The sequence below is a fragment of the Buteo buteo genome, chromosome 17, assembly GCF_964188355.1.
Source record: "Buteo buteo chromosome 17, bButBut1.hap1.1, whole genome shotgun sequence".
Classification (NCBI taxonomy): Eukaryota; Metazoa; Chordata; class Aves; order Accipitriformes; family Accipitridae; genus Buteo; species Buteo buteo.
This window is the reverse complement of record NC_134187.1, coordinates 30171574-30191028: the sequence shown is the minus strand read 5'-3', so window position 1 is coordinate 30191028 and position 19455 is coordinate 30171574. Positions and strand designations below refer to the sequence as shown.

Below are 19455 nucleotides of genomic sequence, written 5' to 3'. Positions count from 1 at the left end.
CTTGCACCACGCTCTCCTCCTGGGGGGACCCCCACTCCCCTGAATGCTTGGGGGGGGGAACAGGGGGCCCAGAAGGGCTCTGCATCCCCCGGCACTCACCCAGGGCACAACCGCATCCTCGGTGTCAGCGGGCTCGGGGCTGAGGCCAGACCGGAGGGACGGGGTTGATTTTTGCCATCAGAGGCTCTGGAAGTGACACCACCAGCAGCTGGGGGGGCTGGGCCTGGACCCCCCCCAGAGCTGTCACCCCCTTGCTGGGCAGCTGACCCACAGCTGCAGGGGAGAGGAACACGGGAGAATTTCAGGGACTGAGTGGCCGGCAGGTTGAGGGAGGGGGTTCTGCCCCTCTGCTCCGCTCTGCCCAGACCCCCCCAGAGCACCGCGTCCAGCTCTGGGGTCCTCAGCACGGGAAGGATGCGGACCTGCCGGAGCGGGTCTGGAGGGGGCCACGGAAATGACTGTAGGGCTGGAATCCCTCTGCCCCATCTGACTAGATGTCCTTTAAATGTCCCTTCCCACCCAAACCATTCTGTGATTCCATGAATTGTTCCCTCGCTCCTCGTCTCCTCGCTCCACTCCCTTCTGCCGGATTCGGCCAGTTCTGTGTTTGCAGCGCTGGTTTTATCAGCGAGCCGAGGCTGGGTCGGCTCCCGCCGCCGCGGGCGTCAGTCGGCTCCTTCGGCCGCTGGCACCGAGCTGCTCCTGCGAAATGACTCTTTGGAGAGAAAAGCACAGTTATTCCAACTTCTTCTGTAACAACCCCAGGTGCTGCTGCGTGGGGGTCCCCGCACACCCGCACCCACTGCGGGGGGGGGTCCCGCACACCGTGGGAGCCACCTGGGAAACAGAAGTGGCCTTGAGGCCGCTCAGCAGCAGCCAAAACACGCCGGCGGTATCAGACACCGGCCGTTTTGCTGCCGAACCCAAGGCTGCTGCCGAGAAAAATAACTCTGTCCTGGCCACAGCAGTACGGCGGGGGCCTGCACAACCACCCCCATCGCACAAGGGTCCCTGCGCAACCCCTCCCATCGCACGGGGGTCCCTGCACACCAGCTCCCGTTGCACAGGGGTCCTGCACAATTGTCCCCATCACACGGGGGTCCCTGCACAACCACCCCCATTGCACAAGGGTCCCTGCACACACCCCGACTCCCATCGCACAAGGGTCCCTGCACAACCACTTCCATTGCACGGGGGTCCCTGCACACCAGCCCCCATTGCACAGGGGCCTTGCACAACCACCCCCGTTGCACAAGGGTCTCTGCACAACCACTCCCATTACACAAGGGTCCCTGCACACCAGCCCCTGTTGCACAAGGGTCTCTACACCACCACCCCCGTCGCATGAGGGTCCCTGCGAAACCACTGCCATCGCACAGGGGCCTTGCACAACCACCCCCATTGCACGAGGGTCCCTGCACACCAGCCGCCGTTGCACGAGGGTCTCTGCACCACCACCGCCATCGCACGGGGGTCCCTGCACAACCACCCCCATTGCATGAGGGTCCCTGCACACCAGCCGCCGTTGCACGAGGGTCTCTGCACCACCACCGCCATCGCACGGGGGTCCCTGCGAAACCACGGCCATCGCACAGGGGCCTTGCACAACCACTGCCATTGCACGAGGGTCCCTGCACACCCGTCCCCGTTGCACGAGGGTCCCTGCACACCCGTCCCCGTTGCACAGGGGCCTTGCGCGCCGGCTCCTCTTGCACGGGGGTCCCCGTGCACCCTCCCCTCGTCGCACAGAGGTCCCTGCACAATCCCCGCCATCGCACCGGGGGTCCCGCAGCACGCCCCCGCCCCCCCCCCGCCCCGCTCCCCGTGGCACGAGTCGCAGTGCGCATGCGCATCCCCACCCGGGCGGGGACTACAACTACCGGCGTGCCCCGCGCGGGCGGGCCGTTGGAGCCGCGCGCTGATTGGCTGCCGAGGTTATTTGAACGGGCGCGCGGCGGGGGCCAGCACCCAGGCGGCGGCGGCGGCGTGAGTCTGCGGGGCCGAGGGGTGGGGATGGGGCGGGGGGCTGGGAGTGGGGCTTTGGGCACCGGGGGGGCCGGGGAGTGGGGCTGGAGGGGTGTGAGCCTGTAGGGGAGCCAGGGAATGGAGCTGGGGGGGCTGTGAGCCCATAGAGGGGCCGGAAAGTGGGGCTGGGGGGGGGCTGTGAGTCCGTAGGGGGGGCTGGGGGGGGCTGTGAGCCCGTAGGGGGGTGGGGAGTGGAGCTGGGGGGGGCTGTGAGTCCGTAGGGGGGGCTGGGGGGGGGGGCTGTGAGCCCGTAGGGGGGTGGGGAGTGGAGCTGGGGGGGGCTGTGAGTCCGTAGGGGGGGCTGGGGGGGGGGCTGTGAGCCCGTAGGGGGGTGGGGAGTGGAGCTGGGGGGGGCTGTGAGTCCGTAGGGGGGGCTGGGGGGGGGGCTGTGAGCCCGTAGGGGGGTGGGGAGTGGAGCTGGGGGGGGCTGTGAGTCCGTAGGGGGGGCTGGGGGGGGGGGCTGTGAGCCCGTAGGGGGGTGGGGAGTGGAGCTGGGGGGGGCTGTGAGTCCGTAGGGGGGGCTGGGGAGGGGGCTGTGAGCCCGTAGGGAGGCCGGGGAGTGGGGCTTTGGGCACCGGGGGGGCCGGGAAGTGGGGCTGGGGGGGGCTGTGAGCCCGTGGCGGGGGCGGAGAATGGGGCTGGGGTGGCTGTGAGCCCGTAGGGGGGCTGGGGAATGGGGCTGGGGGGGCTGTGAGCCTGTAGTGGGGCCGAGGAGTGGGGCTGGGGGGCTGTGAGCCTGTAGTGGGGCTTGGGGGTGGGGGCTGTGAGCCCCTAGGGGGGGCAGGGAGTAGGGCTTTGGGCACCGGGGCGGCCAGAGTGGGCCTGGGGGGGTTGTGTGGTCTCCCAAGGGGCTGTGGAGTGGGGCTGTGGGTCTTGGGGGGACGGACTGGAGAGGGAGTTGGGGGCTCCCAGGGGGCTGGAGAATGGTGTGGTGGGGGGCTGTGAGCACTGAGGAGGCCTCGGGAGTGGGGCTGGGAGTTGCCTGTAAGCCCGGAGGTGGGGCTGGGAGCTGGGGGGGTCCCACACTTTTCCCTACCCACCCCAGCCTGGTGTCACATCAGAAACACCCGAAAGGAGCTGATTTCGCCGCCCGGATGGACGGCTGGGAGGGCATATCCGAGCTGCTCGCCAAGCTGTGGGTAAGCAGGGGACTGGAGGGGCTCTGCTGCCGGCACTGTGGGGGGGGAACCCTCCCCTGGAAGGCTCTGGGCTGGGTGCCAGAGGTCTGACATCCTCCCCTCTCCAGAAATGGCTCTTGCACTCCCCGGGAGGTGCCTCCGATGCCAGCCAGGCCTCCCGGCTGCAGAAAAGCCAGGTCTGCGACAGGGTCCTGCGGATTTGTGTCGAGCAGATGGCCAAACCCGGGGGCTGCCCGGCACACGCCGCCAGCCTGGTGGCCGTGGCCGAGGCCGCGTGCCAGGGCTACCTGACCGCCGTGCCGCAGCCTGCTCCCCTCTACCTGGAGAAGATCCTCTACCACCTGCTGAGGAACACGGCTGGCCGGGGGAGCGGCGATGCCTGCTGGAGGGTGGCTGACCTCCTCCGTGCCCGGCTGCTGACCTACCGCCCTGGCCAGGCACCCTCCAAGGACTTCACAGCCATCGTCCACAGCAGCTTCAGCGTGCTCTGGAGAGGGGCGGACGCTTTGGCTGAGCCCGACCGGCCACAGGAGGAGGGTAGAGCTGTTCTCTCGATCCGTCTGCGAGCCCTGCGCTTCCTTCTGCTGCTGGAAGAGGACGAGGCGGCCTTGCTGCCGCTGCAGCCCCCCTTCTTCACCTCCCAGACGGCGCAGCAGGCAGCTGCCGCTGCCGCCTTGTACGAAGCCCAGCGGGCGCCGTCCTCGTCTTTCCTCGGCCGGCAGCTTGGGGACTGCTTGCTTGCAGCTCTGCGAAAGGAGGCGACGGAGCCACCCACCCTCCAGCAATCCTTCTGCTTCTTCGAGCTCACCCTGGAGCAGTGCTGGCATCTCTGCAAAAGCGGCCATTACAGGGCAGCCAAGAAGGCGGTAAAGGACGCGAGGGGCTTCCTGGGGGCCGCTGGCAGCTCTGTGAACTCTTTTGGTGATCCTCTGTCCCTCCTGGAGGCCGGGGTTCAGCTGAGCCAGGTGCTGGCCGAGAGCGCTTGCCCCGCGGGGCCGCCCTTCTCCCAGGCTGCGGTGGCTCTTGGCATGGCAGCGGAGGCATCGGAGCGGTTCCTCAGGGTGCTGGCTGAGAGCTGCCAGCTCATCGTCTCCTCCCTGGGCGAGTACGCGAAGAGGAGCAAGCAGTGGCCCTTTGGCCGGGAGGACGTGCTCGGCTTCTGTGCCTTCACCGAGGGGCACTGCTGCGTCCTCCACCGGCTGCTGGAGAGGGTAAGGCTGGGGCTGGGAGTGGGGTGACCACGTAGCGTGGTCAACCAGAGCTTCTGTTAGCAGCTGGAAGCTTCGTAACCCCACTCCAGGCTCGATGCTCCCCTTAATCCATTAGCGAAGTGTCCCTGTCTGGTGTCCCCGTCCTGAGCAGCAGCACCCAGTGCTGCCCAGGCCCCACGAATGCCGCTTTTCTCCTTCCCTCCCCTCTGCAGATTCCTCCCGATGGTGTCAAACAGAAGCTCATGGTGAAGCAGCTGCTCTACCGCAGCCTCCAGCTCTTTGCCAGTGTGGCCTACGACACCTTCCAGTGCTCCCAGGTACCGGCAGTGGAGGGGACGGTTGCTGGCACTGGGGGTGGGTGGGACCCTCATGGTGCCGCGTGGCTTTTCCCTTCGGAGGCAGCACGTTGGTGGGATTGGAAGGGGCTGCTCAAGCCACCCGGGGGGGGGCTCTGGGGGGCTGTGGGTCCCCGGCGGCTTCTTGCCAGCCTCCATCTCCCTGCAGCCGTTGCAGGCAGCGGGCTGGCCGGGTCTGGAGCGGCTGACGGCAGGCTGCAGGAGGAGCGTGGCGTGGATGCTGGAGGCACTGGAGGGGCTCCCCGAGAGCGAGCGAGTCCAGTACCTCGATCTCACTGGTCAGTGCTGCAGCGGGTGGGACCAAACTCAGCATCTTGGCCCCAGCTGGGGTCAAACGCAGTCACAGAGCTCGGGATCTGTGTCCCTGGGGAGCAACGGGGGGCTTCTCCGTCATGCAAAACACATGGCTGGTGGGGCCAGGGCAGAGGGTGACGGTCCCTGGCTGGACAGGGAGAGAGGGGTCGTTCTCTCTCCATCACATCTTTAATATTCGGCTTTCACTTGTGGCAGTGTCGTGCACGTTCAAGCTGGCCTATATCTTCTACAACCAGAACCTTCACGAGGAGGCCAGCTCTGTCTGCGAGCTCCTCTGCAAGTGGCTGCAGACAGCAGATGCCTACGCGTGTCCAGAGATACCCCCGGAGAGGGTAAGCGCTTGCCTGATGCTTCTGGCAAAACTGAACGGGGTTGAACTGAACCATCTGGTCCCAGGGCCAGGGGAGCAAAGGAGAGGATGGGACCAGCTTTTGCTCCTGGAAAAAACCCAATTCCCTGCTCCAAGGTCTTCCCTTCGCCCCAGGCAGGGAAGAGGGCTGCGGTACGGGACATGGGATGGAGGGATTTTGCTCCCACTGGGTGCTGAAGCCAGTTCTCTGTGGTCTCCCCGCAGCTGCACAAATGCTTCAGGCTGCAGGTGGAAAGTTACCGCAAGCTGGGGCGGCTGGAGAGAGCCCTGGCATGTGTGGTGCAGTGGCTGGCTGCGCTGCAGGGCCAGATTGGGGAGCTGCTGGCAGAGCCCATCTCCCTCTGGGTCAGAGTCAAAACAGATGCTGCAAAACAGGGGGCCGAGGAGTTACGATTACGGTAAGACCTGGAGGGCTGCCTGGTGCGTGGGGGGTGGAAGTCTTGAGAGCTGCGGTTCGCAAGCCAATAAAATGACGACGTTTCTCCCTGCGAGATGTGCCCGGTTCTGCTGCGCTCTGCACAGAGTCCCCCTTACAGCTCCTGTTTCCCCCAGGACCCTGAAAGAAGGCTTGGAGGGGCACAGCCTGGACGCAGAGACCTTGGTGACCGTCCTCTTTGCGGAGTTGAAGGCCTACAAGACTGTGCGAGCCGACACAGGGCAGGAACGCTACAACGTCCTCTGTGACCTGCTGGAGATCTGCTCGGAGGAGAGCGGCCGCCTGCATGAGCGAGCTGTCGGCTTGACAGAGCTGGCCCAGGTCTTGTGCTACCACAGCTACGCCCAGCAGACGGACTGGTGGGTGGACACTGGTGCGCCGGGATCACCTCCCTGTGTTCCTGAACATCGCCAGGGAGCATTTGAGGGTCCTCAGGGGGAGTTTTAAGGATCTGGAGTGTTAGTGCTCTGGCTGTTTGCTCTGTTTGGGGTTCTGGGGTGTATCTATCCCTCCCCTTAAAATGCTCCAGGGGTTTTGGGGGTAGAAGGCTGTTTCTAATCCCTCTGTCTGGCAGCTCCTCCCTGGATTCCATCCAGGAAGCCTTGCGGCTGCTGGAGTTGGTGCCCAGGAGCGCCCAGAACCGGGACCGACTCCTCGATGACCAGGCGCAGGCTCTGCTCTGGCTCTACATCTGCACCCTAGAGTCCAAGCTGGAGCAGGTGGGTGGGGGTGGCAGAGGTGGGGGGCTGTGGGATGCTGAAATGGGTCCAGATCTAGAAATGCCATGGGGCTCCGTGCACGTGTTGGGTGCCCTCCTCAGCCTTGCTGGCAATGCTCAGCTCTGCACCGGGGCCACCAAAAGCCACCCAGACCCCGCTGATAAACACTATGGTGTCTCTTAACATGTGTTACTGCTGCCTTCTCCCACGCTGCAGAGCATAGAGAGGGACCAGAGAGCCAAAGCTCAGGGGCTAACGAACCTGGGTGACTTTGAGCCCAACGACCTCAACTACGAAGGCAGGATGCTGGAGAACAGATTCCTGTACGACGGCATCTCCTTCAACCTGGTGACAGAGACAGGTGAGGATGCTGGCGGGTTTGGGCCCTTCGTGAAGAGGCTTTCCAGGAGCGCCTGGTTTCGGGTCAGGGTGTCTCAGACCTGTGGTGTGCCCTCAGCTCTGTCCAAAAGCCTGGACGACGCCTTCGCCTTGTGGAAGCAGCTCCTGGCCACGCCGGGCATCCCGGCCGTGCGCAGCCCTGAGCAGACTGTAGCCTCCCTGCACCTCCTGGCAGCTCTCTACAAGCTGATGGCCAAGGTAATGCTACTGGGGAGGTGGTCAGTGGGATGGCAGCCTCCCCAGGCACACAGAGTCCCTCTGAGGTGGTCTCTGAGAGTAACCATGAGGGTTTTCCTGACCCCAGCCCTTGCAAGCCATGGAGACCTACCTGCTGGTCAGAGCCCTGTGCAGTGCACTTGGGGACAGCCTGGGCATGGCCAGCGCCCTGTGCCAGCTCACCAAGCTGCTCTTCCAGCTGGAGTGCCCCAGCTATGCCCAGGTAAGTCTGGCAGGGAGGGAAAGGGCTGTGGGGCGAGCTTGGGTGATCCCCGAGGCTGCAGCCCTCAGGCTGGTGCGTTGGTTTCCAGCTTTTCCTGGAGGAGATGGAGTCCTGCCTGCAGAATGCTGACAGCAGCAACGATTCCTACCTGCTACTGCAGCAAACCTGCCTCCTGCTCCGCAGCCAGCTGTGTTGTGTCAACCACCGGGTAAGGCTCCTAAAAACCCTTTTCTGCCTCAGAAGTACTGTCAGAGGGCAAGAGGAGACTGCAGCAGCTCTGTCTGGCTATCTCAGTACCTCTCGCTAGGGACCTTGGGTGTGGAGATACCCTGGACCACAAATGGTGACTCTTTTTCTCCCTCTGCAGGTTGAAGAGGGTCTCACCCTGTTGCTGGAGGTGCTCCAGAACCCAGCTCTGCAAAAAAGCACAAAGGTCTGGTACCTGCTGCGAGCCCACGTCCTTCAGCTGGTGGCCGTCTACCTAAGCCTCCCCGCTGCCCGCCTCTCGCTCAAGCTCCGGCAGCAGATCTTTGTGCAAGGTGAGTTGCAGGGGATGTTTAAAACCCTGCCGGTGAGCACCAGGTTGACAGGGGTCATAGATGAAGCTCCATGCAAACATTTCACCTCTGGGTTTCTCCAAAGCAGCCCCTTTGGGGCGAGGAGAGGGAGTCTGGGGGAGTTGCTCTGTGCTGGGTCTGGGGAGGGTCTTGGTTAGTGCAGTTACCCACAACTGCCCTTGCACAGGGTGGAAGAGTCCCAAGACGGCTCTCGTTGAAGCCCAGAAGCTTTTCCGCAGCATCATCCTCCTGCTGATGGGCAGCGATGTGCTGGGCTGTCAGAAAACAGCGGCCGATGTCCAGTTTGTGGATTACGGTGAGCCGGTTGTTAGCATGGACCAAAACCCAAGTGCTCCTCTGGAAAGAGTCGGGCTCCTTGCTTGCCTCTCCCGGAGGAGCAGCTCCGGTCACCTTCTTGTCCTCCCTCGCAGGGGACAACCTGCTGCTGAAGTGGCAAGTGCTGGCTGACACGCTGGCCTGTTCGGAGCACCTCGTGGCTCTCCTCGGCAGGTTGGAGGTGGTGTGTAAAGCCAAAGCCTTCTGCTTGGAGGCTGTCAAGCTGGCCGTGAAGCTGCAAGCCACCCGGTGGTGAGTCGACCGTGGAGTCGGGGGGACAGCCTGGCCCCGAGCTTGGGGAATGCTAGGTTAGGGATGAGCTGCCCTGTGGCCACAGGGGGACACTGGTGTCTGAGTCCCTTGGTGGGGGACTGGCCCCGGTGGGAGGGTTTGGCGCCTTCTCAGCTTGGTCTGGAACAAGCAGCTGCTCTGGGGTGTGTTATCCCGTGGATTCAGCTTGCCAGGCCAGACGTGAGCTTGTTCCTCGCTGCCTGCCTCCCGCATGGCCCTGGGAATGGAGCGATGGCTGTTGTGGAGGGGCTCTGAGGGCTGTTTTTCTCCCCCTCCCAGGTGTACTTCTTTCCTGGTGCTGAAGGCTCAGCTGGAGCTGCAGCAGAGTGAGCTGGAGCTGAGCCACTTTGACCTCCAGCAGGCTCTCTTCCTCCTGGAGTCTGATGCTGGTGAGTCCCTGCTCTGGGCTTGGAGGGGAATGGGGGGGCTGAGGTGAGGTCCAAGCTCGGCCAGTGCCAGGGATGACCCCTCTTGCATCCGCTTTTGGGCTGGGGTGAAAGACCAGCCTTGCGCAGATGCTGCTGGAGCAGCTGAGCCTCGTCACCCCGGAGGGTGCAGAGGTGGGGGAGGACTCTGGGCCACGTTTCGGTTCATCGAGCGATTCCTCCAGCCGATAAAGTCGTAGCTGGGGAAAGCAGAGCGTTGGGTCTGGCCTTCTGCACCCCTCCTTGGGCTGTCTGTGGTGGGAGCTGGGGGAGGGCTGTGCAGGGAAGACACCGAAATAACCTTCCCCTCCGCCCACAGACCTTGGAGCCAGCCAGAGGCAGAAAGGCCAGATGAAGATCCTGCCCAGGAAAGGCAAACTTGAGGGCAAGAAGCCAAGGGACTCCATCTCTGAGCCCCTCAGGGAAGAGGAAGCTTTCCTGAAGGGCCCTGCACTGGAGTTTGTGGCCACGGTGAGTGGGCTGGAGAAGGCGGATGCTCTCACCGCCTCACCGGAGCTGAAGCCCGAGAGGAGGAAGAGACTGGCCTTCCTCACCCACCCGCCAGCCTGCCTGTGCCGCCTCTGCTCCGACTTGGCCCTCTCGGCTCTCTGCCTGCGCTGGCTCCTCTCCTGTGCCCAGGGCGAGCTGGCAGCGGGCAGCACGGCCGAGGGGCTGGGTCTGATCCACGAGGTGCTGCCGCGCTGCGCCGCCGTGGCCACACGCTTCGCCGCCGTGCTGCGAGACAAGCTGTGGGGCGGCTCCGTCGGCCGGGACCTGCCTGCGCTGGAGCTGCTGGACAATCTGGTGGCCACTGGCTACGCTGCGTTGGCCCTTCAGAGCCTGGCCAGCCCCCGGCCGGCAGAGGAGCTGCAGGAGGAGGTGCAGACGGGGTTGACCACCTTATCGTCCTGCAGCCCCCACCTGCCCAGCCTGGAGGTCTCCAGGGCCAGCCTGCTGCTCACCAAAGCCACAGCCGCCGTTTGCCGCCTGGCTTCCAAGCACGGCAGCTCTGTGGATGGTGTTTTTGCCAGCTCTCGGAACTGCCAGCTGCCCACGCTGACTCTGATGGAGCCCAAAGTGACGGCCGTGCCCCAGACCCTCAAGATGGGCAAGGCTGAACCTCAAAGGCGCAAAAAGAAGACAGCGTTGGCCCCTGCCATGCCCAAGCCCAGAGTGAAGAAGAGCCAGAGAGCGAAGCCCTTGGTTGTGCCGAACACCGATGACGCCTTTGCTCTGGGTGACTCGGACAGTGAGGTGCCCCCCATCGTCATCCAGCCGGTGACAGTGCCCTGCACCCCGCACCAGAAAGCCTGTCCCCTCGCCAAGGCACACGCAGCCCTTGGCCCCAGGACTCCCTTCACCATCTTCAGCGAATCCTCCCCGCCGGCCGGCAAGCCCCGGCACCCGCGAGCGCCCAAAGTCTTGCAGAAAGTCAAGTCTCGCCTAAAGGTGAGTGAGGAGGGAGGCGGGGGGCAGCCCGGTACGCCCAGCACCAGCCCCGACACCCCCCTGTCCCTCCGCTTTAGGTGACATTCAGTGATGACAGCGACGTGGAGGATCCTGAAGCGGGGCCGACTCCCACAGCTACCCGCAAGACATCCTGTGCCCGAAAAGCTCTGCCTGCCAAATCCATGGGGTCCCAGCCAAGCTCGCTGGGGTCCAGTGGCCGGAGCAGCAGTGCCCAGCCCCGGAGAGGGCGACCGGGCACCCGCCGAGCCGGGGCTGCGGAGGAGAAGAGGGAGCGGATGACCCGTAGGGCTCCCAGAAAGAGAGTGGAGGAACGGGAGCTTCTGAGGACCATTGAGGAAGAGGAGAAGGTGGAAGAAGAGCTTGAGATCAGCTTTGAGGTCTTGCGGGCCTCTGAGGAAGAGGAGGGAGCTCCAGGTGAGCTGGGCTACCCCAGGGATTGGTGGGGGGGGCTGTCCTGCCTCCGTACAGCCCTAGGCAGTTGCTGTCCCCACTGCTGCCACCAGTCCCAGGGACCAAGTGCCTCTGTCCCTCCCCGCAGGCAGGAGACGGCTGCCTCGGCGCAGGCAGGAGGGCGCAGACGTGGAGCACGAGGTCCTGCAGCAAGAGGCCGGCGAGGACGTCTTGGCAGCGCGGTGGCCGGGCAGCGGGGACGCCCTGCGCCTGGAGGGGACCCTCTCCTCCACCCTGCCCACGGCTGGCGGTGAGCACCCGGCCCCGTGTGGGTGGGGAGGTTTTGGTGTTGGGGAGCTGTAGGGGGAGGAAATCTGAAGCTGAGCCTCTCGGTGAAATCAGTGGCACCTCTGCAAAAACTTATTTTAAAATGGGTAAAACCCACTGTAGGGGCAGAGGGCAAAAGAACTGAGGAGGAGGAGGGGCTGCTCCCCAGTGCCGGGAGAAGGAGTTTCCAGACCCGGTCCAGCAGGTCCGCATCCTTCCCGTGCTGAGGACCCCAGAGCTGGATGCAGTGCTCTGGGGGGAGGTCAGAGCAGAGCAGAGGGGCAGAACCCCCTCCCTTGACTGGTGATGCAGCCCAGGAGACAGTTGGCTTTCCGGGCTGTGAGCGCACGTGGCCGGCTCATATCCAGCTTTTTGTCCCCCAGTACACCCAGTTCCTGCTGGGCAGGGCTGCTCTCCATCCCTTCAGCCCCCAGCCTGGGCTGGTACTGGGGGTTTCCTTGACCCGGGGGCAGGACCTTGCGCTTAGCCTTGTTGAACTTCATGAGGTTCACGGGGGCCCCCTTCTCGAGCTTGTCCAGGTTCCTCTGGATGGCATTCCCTCCCTCAGGCATGTCAGCCCCCCCCAGCTTGGTGTCATCCCCAAACTTGCTGAGGGTGCATTTGATCCCACTGTCTATGTCTTTGAAGAAGATATTAAACAGTACTGGTCCCAGTACGGACCCCTGAGGGACACCACTTGTCACTGATCTCCATCCGGACATGGAACTATTGTCTTGAATCACCTCCCTGTCCTTCACGTGCCTCAGCAGAGCTTCTAGGAGGATCTGTTCCATGATCTTCCCAGGCACAGAGGTGAGGCTGACGGGCCGGTAGTTCCCAGGGTCCTCCTTTCTACCCTTTTTAAAAATGGGTGCAATGTTTCCCTTTTTTCCAGTCACTGGGGACTTCACCTGACTGCCATGACTTTTCAAATATCATGGCGAGTGCGTTGGCAACTACATCGGCCAATTCCCTCAGGACTCTGGGATGCATCTCGTCAGGTCCCATAGACTTATGTATGTTCAGGTTCCTCAGGTGGTCATGAACCTGATCTTCTCTTACCATGGAAGGGACTTTGCTCCTCCAGTCCCCGTCTTGCGGTCCATCCACTGGAGAGGCATGGGAAGAGAGTTTGCCAGTGAAGACTGAGGCAAAAAGTTGTTGAGTACCTCAGCCTTGTCCCCATCCTTTGTTACCAGTTGTGTTGATCGGGGCGGGGGGTTATGCTTTCTTTGACCTTCCTTTTCTGGCTGACATACCTGTTGAAGCACTTCTTATTCCTGACGCCATCCCAACAACGTCCCTATACTCTTCCCAGGATACCTGTCCCTGCTTCCACTGCCTGTGTGTTTCCTTCTTGCCCTTCAGTTTGACCAGCAGGTCTTGACTTACCCATGCTGGTCTCTTGCTTTCCTTTCCAGATTTCTTACACCTGGGGATCAAGAGCTCTTGCGCTCTATAGAAAGCATCCTTAAGGATCGGCCAGCTCTGTTCTGCTCCCTTGTCCCTGAAGGCAGTTTCCCAGGGGCTCCTGTTGACTAACTCCTTGATCAGCTGGCGGTTTGCTTTCCGTAAATTCAGGGTCCTGACTTTACTCTTCACCTGACCCATATCCCTCAGGACTGTGAACTCCACCAGTGCATGATCACTGCAGCCCAGGCTGCCTCCAGTCTTGATGTCACCGATTAGTTCATTTGCATTAGCGACCAACAGCTCTGGTATTGCATCCCCTCTGGTAGGGCTATCTGTTAAGAAGTTATCCTCAATGCATTCCAGGAGTCTCCTGGATTGCCTACAGCTCGCCATGCTACTTTTCCAGCAGACATTGGGGTGGTTGAAGTCCCCCAGCAGGACAAGAGCCTGCGAGTGCGATGCCTCCTGTAGCTGGAGTACGAAGCCTTTGTCGATAGGCTCCGCTCGATCGGGCAGCCTGCAGTAGACACCAACCTCAAAGTTTCCTTTGTTGCCTTGGTCTCTAATTCTTACCCATAAGCTTTCAACCTGCTCGTGGCCGTTCTTCAGAGACAGCTCTTCACAATCGATCCATTTTTTGATGTAGAGGACAACCCCTCTGCCCCTTCTTCCTCGCCTGTCCCTTCTGAACAGCCGGTAGCCTTTGACAGCCACACTCCAGTCATGGGATTCATCCCACCAAATTTCAGTAATGGCAACTAGGTCATAGCTTTCTAGCAGCACGGTGGCTTCCAACTCCTGTTTGTTGCCCATGCTGCGTGTGTTGGTGTGGAGGCACTTCATCTGGGCTGTTGTCACCTTCTTAGAGGAACACCCCTTAATTCCTTTGAGGTGTTTCAGTGGTGTTTCCCTCTTGGCTCCTATTACCTCAGGAGCCCCTGCCTCATCTCTGTAAGACCTCCAGTGTACCCAGCATGTCTCAGAGCAACAGGCTGAGGTTCCTCGCTAGCACCCCATCCCTCTAGCCTTGGCCTATTGTCCCACAGCTTGTCGCGGGCAAGCCTGATTTCATCCCACTCCCCTCCAAGTCTAGTTTAAAGCTCTGTCAATGAGCCCTGCTAGCTCGTGAGCAAAGATCTTCTTCCCCCTTTGAGAAAGGTGAATCCCATCCAACACCAGCAGGCCTGGTGCTGTGTAGGCCATCCCATTATCAAAAAAAAAAAACCCCTGCTGGCCAAGGGTAACATGGGGCTGGTCTGCAAGCCTCCAGTGCGTGGGATGCCAGTCTTGGGCTGAGAGCTGGTGGCCTTGCTGGGGACACCAGGTCTGTCCCCTCTGCTCCCTGCTCCTCCTCCCCTCGCCGCTGCTCCGAGTGTTGCCCAAGGGCTCGGCGACTGATCCTGGGGTTTTGCTGCTTTGTCCCTTCCAGATGTCTCCTCGCTGGACACGGTCCTTGAGCTCCTGAAAGATGCTTTCAACTGCATCAGCCACTGCCCTCCCGGTGCGCTCTACAGCCAGCTCTGCCAGCTCCTGGCTCTGGCCATGGGGAACCAGGACCCCCTCCTCACCGCGTACCTGCTCTCCGAGTCGGTCTCCGTCACCACTCGCCATCAGCTGCTCAGCATCATCCACAGGAAGATTCAGTGAGTCCCTCAGTCTCACCTCCCTCCATCCACAGAGCATCACGGAGAAGGGGCTCACCCAACACCAGCAGAGCCCCAGCAAAGGTGATTTTGGGGTGGTTATTCCCCCCTGACTGCCTTTCCCTCTGCAGCAAAGAAAAGAAGTCAGCGGGGGACGTGGCCGAGCAGCTCCGGGGGCTCTCCTTGCAGGAGGGGAGCGCTGCCCAGCGCAGCCACCACCTCGCCGAACTTGAGAGACTCTTCATGTTCAGCTCCACAGGGCTGGGATCTGAGGAGCGGGACAGCTTCTGGACGCAGCTGCAGCAGATCCCCAGCGGTAAGGGCTGATGGGAGCAGAGGGACCAGGCGGCTCATCGCCCAGGAGGGTGTTAAGTGACGGATGGTGCCCTTGGGGCTGTCCTTAAGGTCTGGGTGTGACTTTCAGGGGTGACGGTGTGCGTGTTGACCCTCATCAGCATCCAGCCTGGCTCCGTAGGGGACACGCTGCTGCTGGCACGGCTGGAGAAGGGCACCGCTCCTGTGAACATCTGCATCCCCACCACACTCGCCAAGGTGAGGGCAGGGATGGGAGAGGGGCAGCGCAGCCGTGTTTGGGGCTCGGATCATGGCTCCCTTCCTCCTCCAGGCCCCGCTGCGCTCGGTGCTGAGCGACTTCGACGCCATCCAGAAGGAGCAGAAGGAAGTCAACAGCTGCACGGACAAGCGGGAGTGGTGGCTGCGCCGCTCCGAGCTGGACCGCAGGATGAAGGTGGGGGAAAACCACCCTGCGCCCTGACGTGGGGCACGCTTCAGAGGAAGTTGGGGGGTCCGGAGCCCCCCCAGTGACTCTCTGACCTCTTGCAGAGCCTCATCGAGACCCTGGAGATGCAGGTGCTGGGCTGCTGGAGGGGGGCCCTGATCCCCACTGCCCCCAAGCCCAGTCTGGCAGAGGAAGCCGCCCATTTGCACACCCAGCTCTGCCAGTGCGGCTGGAGGGACTCGGATCCCACCCTGCTCAAGGTGCCCGGGCTGGGGCAGGGTTTGGGGGAACTGAACCCCTGCTTTGCCGATGCTCACCCCTTCCTCCTCCTCGCAGGTGGTGCTGAACGCTGCTTCCCTTCTTGGCCCCCATGATGTGCAAGCCCTGGCCTTCAGCCTCTGCCCAGCGCAGCCCCGCAAGGCTCAGCTCCTCTTGCAGGAGGCGGTGGAGAAGTGGAGAGCCTGCGCCACGCAGACGGGCGGCTCCCTCGTCCTGATTCTGGATAAGGTGAGACCCCAGCTCCTGCTTCACCTCCTCCTGGCTCTGCTAACCTCCCTCCTGCTCACGCCTTCCTCCTCCTCTTCCTCCCAGCACCTGCAGAAGCTGCCCTGGGAGAGCATGGCGTGCCTGAAGGCTGTGCCTGTAACCAGGCTCCCTTCCCTGCGCTTCCTGGTCAGCTACTCCCTGGCACAGGAGGTGAGAGGATGGGAGACCCTGCGTACCCCAGCCCCGGGGTTTGGGGGAACCCCCCAAACCTTGCGCTGGACTGGGACCCACTCGTCTCCCCTACTCTGGCAGCGGTCAGGGTCCGTGCTGAGCCGTGGCGTGAACCCCAGCAGCACCTTCTACGTCCTCAACCCCCACAGCAACCTCCTGGGCACTGAGGAACGATTTCGGGGCTGGTTTGAGAGGTGGGTGGAGATCTTGGAGGGGGGATATGGGGTTTAGGGGGCATGGTCTGTGCCCCCCACCGCCTTCTCACCAGCTCTCCCACAGCGAACCTGGCTGGAGAGGTGTGACAGGAGCCGTCCCAAGGCCGGAGCAGATGCAGGCAGCCCTGCTGGAGCACGACCTCTACATGTGAGCATCACCAGGGCTGCTTGGGGAGACCCTTGGGGGGGGTGTACGAGGGCAGCTGGGGCTCACCTGGGGGGGCTTCTTCCCGTAGTTACGCGGGCCACGGAGCAGGTGCCCGCTTACTGGACGGACAGACCATCGCCCGGCTGGATTGCCGTGCTGTCGCCCTGCTCTTCGGCTGCAGCAGCGCCGCGCTCGCCGTCCGTGGCAGCCTGGAGGGCTCCGGCATCGTCCTCAAGTACATCATGGCCGGCTGGTGAGTTACAGAGTGGGGGGGGGGGTGTCTCTGCGAGGGGGGCAGAGGCTTTGCATGCATGGTGCTGGGTTTTTTTGGGGGTGGGAACGGGTCTAACGCCCTCCTCCCTTCCAGCCCCTTCGTCCTGGGGAACCTGTGGGATGTGACAGACCGGGAGATCGACCGCTATGCCCAAGCGCTGCTGCAGGGCTGGCTGAGGGGGGGCTCGGGTGCCCCGCTCCTGTCCTACGTCACCCAGGCCCGCCAAGCCCCCAAACTCAAGTACCTCGTCGGGGCAGCCCCCGTTGCCTACGGGCTGCCCGTCTGCCTGCAGTGAGGGCTGGGGGGGGCCGCCGTCCCTGCGAGGAGGCAGCTGGGGACTCGCGGGGTGGGTGGGTGGGTGTCTGTGTTTACAACTGCTTTAATTTATTTTAACGAAAGTGTTTTTATTTGCGTGTTCTGTAACAATAAAGCTATTGCCCTGCTCCCTCCTGTTCCCCCACCACCCTGTTGCCCATTTGTTCACTGTCCCCAAGGCTGGACCCCCCCCCGGGAAGGTCTCCAAGACTCCTGCCCTCCTCCCCTGCTGCTGGAGGTGACCCAGAGCCCCCAGCCTTTGCTGCTGCCCCCCCCCTCCCTTGGTTTTTGGTGTTAGGGGGTCCCCAGGAGCCCTGGGAAGGTGGGGGGGGGGGCTGCTTGCTTAGGGTTCCATCACCATGACAGTGCTGGGCTTTAGCCTCTGCCCCTGGGGGGGCACCTTGGATGCCCCTTCCATGGGGGGAAGGACCCTTTTCCCTGGGGGGGGGGTATTGGGGCGCTACAAGAGAGCTGCCCCCCCCCCCCCAAAGTCGGGGGGGGGGCTGCTGCCTCCCCCCTCGGAGCGCTGCCGGCCGCCGGCCGCTAGGGGGCGCGCGTCCGGCGGAGCAGCGAGAGGCGTGAGGGGTGCTAGAGCGTCGCGGCGGCCCAAGATGGCGCAGACGGTGAACGTGGGGGAGCTGCCGCTGCCGCAGCTGGAGCTGCTCAAGGGGCAGCTGGATCAGGTGGGGTCGGGTCGGGGGGGACTGTGTGGGGCCGAGGGGGGCTCTGTGGGGTCGGGCCCGCCCGCCTGGGGCTGTGTGGGAACGGGTTGGGCTGGGAGGGGGTGGGGGATGATGTGTGGGGCCTGACTGGGCTGGGGCGCGGGGGGGGGGGGGGGGCTGTACTGGACCAGACTGGCCTGTGGAGGTGGGAGGGGATGTGTGGGACCAGGCTGGGCTGGGGTGGGAGTGACAGGCCCGGACTCGGGGCGGGTGGGGGGGGGCATGTGTGGAGGCAGAGTGAGCTGTTTGGAACTGGGGGAGGTGTGCTGGACCAGACTGGGCTCTGGGGAATACTGAGGTAGAAACTGGGTGGCTGGGTTGAGGGGGTGACAAGGCTGGAGCTGACCGGGTGAGGTACCTCAGCCCCATGTCACCCTGTGTGACACTGGCTTGGAGACACCGCTGGGTGTGGGACTGTGGCCCCCCCTCAGTGACATCTCTTGGGGCTCTGGCTGTTTGGGGCTGTTACGGGCTCCCTCCTGCTCCCCCCCAGCCCCGGGGCCCTCTCCCCACTGACAGGGCTGTGCTCTCTGCCAGGAGGTGGAGTTCCTCTCGTCCTCTATCGCTCAGCTCAAGGTGGTGCAGACCAAGTATGTGGAAGCCAAGGACTGCCTCAACGTGCTCAACAAGAGCAATGAAGGCGAGTGGGATCCCCCCCCCATCCCAGCTGGACCGGGGGGCTGTGCCAAGCCCCCAGAGGCCAGTACCCTCTTCCCTGGCTTTGCCGGCCCCGGCTGCTCCCCCAAATCACTCCTTCCTCCCTAGGGCTGAGACGTACCAAGTCCTGCTCTGAACAAACCACCCGGAGCCCCCGTGTCAGCTCTTTTGGCCCAGGCTCTGGCACCTTGTGCCCGGCAGGGAGGCTGAGGGGGCTGCTGGAGTGGCCCAGATGTTACAACACCCTGCCCAGATGTTGAGTTGTGGCCCTGTGGGCTCCCCTCACTCGCCTCTGCTTGCTTTTTCACAGGGAAGGACCTGCTGGTGCCCCTCACCAGCTCTGTATCCTTTCTCACCCCCGCAAATTCACTCCCCTTGGGGCTGTTTGTGCCAAACCAGTGCTGCCACCATCATGCTGTGGTGCCGCTACCTGGCACACCCAGGCTCTGTCCCTGCCTTTACTGCCAGAGCCGTGTAACCCTCCCGGTTCCCTGCTTTCCCTAACACCCCCTCCCAGATGTATGTCCCAGGGAAGCTCTCGGATGTCGAGCGTGTCCTGATCGATGTCGGAACTGGCTACTATGTGGAGAAGGTGAGGGGTGTGTATGAGGGACACTGTCGGGTTTGGGGGGGGTGGCTTGGTGCCTTTCCTGGGGAACTGCTCCCCATGTTTGTGTCACGGAGGCCCCCCTTAACTCCCTTGCTGCCCCTTCCCTCAGACGGCAGATGACGCCCGAGACTTTTTCAAGCGGAAAATCGACTTCCTGACGAAGCAGATGGAGAAGATCCAGCCAGCACTGCAGGAGAAACACGCTATGAAGCAGGGTAAGCAGCTGGCTCCCTCCTTGCTCTTGGGGGTCACCCCCAGAAGCCTCCCCTGACTCCCCAGCCCCCTTCTCTCCCTGCAGCTGTGGTGGAAATGATGAGCCAGAAGATCCAGCAGCTCACGGCCTTGGGAGCTACGCAGGGTGCGACCACCAAGGCTTAGCCTTCAGCCTCACAGGCCACCCTCCTCGCCATCGCCACTGGGATGGGAGCCGAGGCTGGAGGGAGCCCTGGGGCGCAGCGCAGCCCCCGACCCCATCCTGGCTCTCCCTGTCCTGGTTCTCCAGCGCCTCTTTCCACCCCCATGGTGCCTGGCAGCACCAACCCCCCCTTTTTGTAGGCAGCATCTTGCTGCCGCGGTGCGGAATAAATGAATTGACTTCTCAAAGCGCGGTGCTTTTGGGGGTGGTGCTGGGGGAGGGGGGCTCTGCCAGGTCTGTGGCCATGCGATTTGGGGCAGCCTTATCCCAGGAATCCCGCTGCTCCCTCCATCTCCAGCCTCTCTTGCCCAGCTTTGCCAGGCCTCAGCTAGGTCCCCCCCAACACCCCTGTGGGGCTTTTTACCCCCCTGAGACAAAATAA

At 63.0% G+C, this 19455-nt stretch overlaps 2 protein-coding genes across 2 annotated transcripts; both read left to right on the top strand.

Annotated features, from left to right (window-relative positions):
- The first annotated feature begins 3032 nt into the window (after positions 1 to 3032).
- ESPL1 (extra spindle pole bodies like 1, separase) lies at positions 3033 to 16683 on the top strand. Its single transcript, XM_075049670.1, has 30 exons — positions 3033 to 3164; positions 3272 to 4375; positions 4588 to 4692; positions 4880 to 5009; positions 5242 to 5378; positions 5621 to 5814; positions 5969 to 6211; positions 6427 to 6571; positions 6788 to 6932; positions 7029 to 7168; positions 7275 to 7409; positions 7498 to 7617; positions 7777 to 7948; positions 8154 to 8282; positions 8398 to 8554; positions 8873 to 8982; positions 9338 to 10467; positions 10545 to 10902; positions 11027 to 11188; positions 14048 to 14261; positions 14393 to 14577; positions 14686 to 14813; positions 14887 to 15009; positions 15105 to 15260; positions 15337 to 15507; positions 15592 to 15696; positions 15799 to 15911; positions 15997 to 16080; positions 16169 to 16333; positions 16448 to 16683. Exons 1-30 carry the CDS (start codon positions 3120 to 3122, stop codon positions 16647 to 16649), a joined length of 6507 nt encoding a protein of 2168 aa, XP_074905771.1. The 5' UTR covers positions 3033 to 3119; the 3' UTR covers positions 16650 to 16683.
- A 548-nt stretch (positions 16684 to 17231) lies between these two features.
- On the top strand, positions 17232 to 19261 carry PFDN5 (prefoldin subunit 5). Its single transcript, XM_075049665.1, has 6 exons — positions 17232 to 17352; positions 17929 to 18031; positions 18359 to 18390; positions 18566 to 18640; positions 18768 to 18873; positions 18957 to 19261. Exons 1-6 carry the CDS (start codon positions 17281 to 17283, stop codon positions 19034 to 19036), a joined length of 468 nt encoding a protein of 155 aa, XP_074905766.1. The 5' UTR covers positions 17232 to 17280; the 3' UTR covers positions 19037 to 19261.
- Positions 19262 to 19455: the final 194 nt, after the last annotated feature.